Source organism: Sphaeroforma arctica, assembly GCF_001186125.1.
Source record: "Sphaeroforma arctica JP610 unplaced genomic scaffold supercont1.12047, whole genome shotgun sequence".
Classification (NCBI taxonomy): Eukaryota; class Ichthyosporea; order Ichthyophonida; genus Sphaeroforma; species Sphaeroforma arctica.
The window spans coordinates 1-768 of NW_014028511.1; the positions used below are offsets into that span (position 1 = coordinate 1).

Below are 768 nucleotides of genomic sequence, written 5' to 3' on the forward strand. Positions count from 1 at the left end.
TAGTGCTGTACAAACATCCAAGCAGATATTCTGAGCAGACACGTGTAAGGGTCGGCAAATCGTGAAACAAGAAACGACTCTTTGCCTTTCACTAAATATAGAAACTTATTGACGCATCTCCAAAGGGATTCTAAATCCGACACATTATCATTTACGACACAACACAGCACATGCGAATCTACCACACGTTATTGTAAAGTGTCTATGCCTGTGCACTCACCTTCTCCACAAAGTCGAACGTCAGAGTGCCGTCGCCTATGAACGAGGCGATGGAGGCCATCTGAACGTCATACCACACGCCCCTGGCGCCTTTCGCGGCGTACTCAAAGCCGTGCACAGGGATGTACTCTGTCTCAGCAATGGCTCGCACAAGAGTCTGTGGGTGGGTATATATAGTTTAGCAATAAATCAGGTAGACAAGCGAGTGGTGGTATGTTAGGCCAAGGCGAGTTTGCATGAGAGAGAATACTTGAAGCGATCGGTAATGCCATGTATTTGTGGAGCGCGCGCGTGTGTGTTTGTGCGGTTGTGCGTTTAGCCATCGGTCAAGTATGATACATGTGTGTAATTGAATCGATTGCGATAGCACGTATCTACCATCATGGATACAGAGAGGTGGGCATTTGTAGTTCCACTTAAGTGTAAGCTACAAAAAACAGAGTAACTGTGCTCGAGGGTGGGGTAAGTGATAGAGCGAGAGCCCCCATGCGCGACCTTCACAAACGAGTAGACGGCTGCTATGTAACAAGACTACCCATCGTAGGCAAC

The 768-nt window shown here is 47.7% G+C and overlaps 1 protein-coding gene across 1 annotated transcript; it reads right to left on the reverse strand.

The window, feature by feature from the left end:
* Positions 1–202: 202 nt before the first annotated feature.
* On the reverse strand, positions 203–376 carry SARC_17777 (hypothetical protein; the record flags this gene model as incomplete). Its single annotated transcript, XM_014288135.1, has 1 exon — positions 203–376. A coding segment is annotated over one exon (174 nt), but the record flags the coding sequence as incomplete, so codon positions are not given.
* Between the last annotated feature and the right edge of the window lie 392 nt (positions 377–768).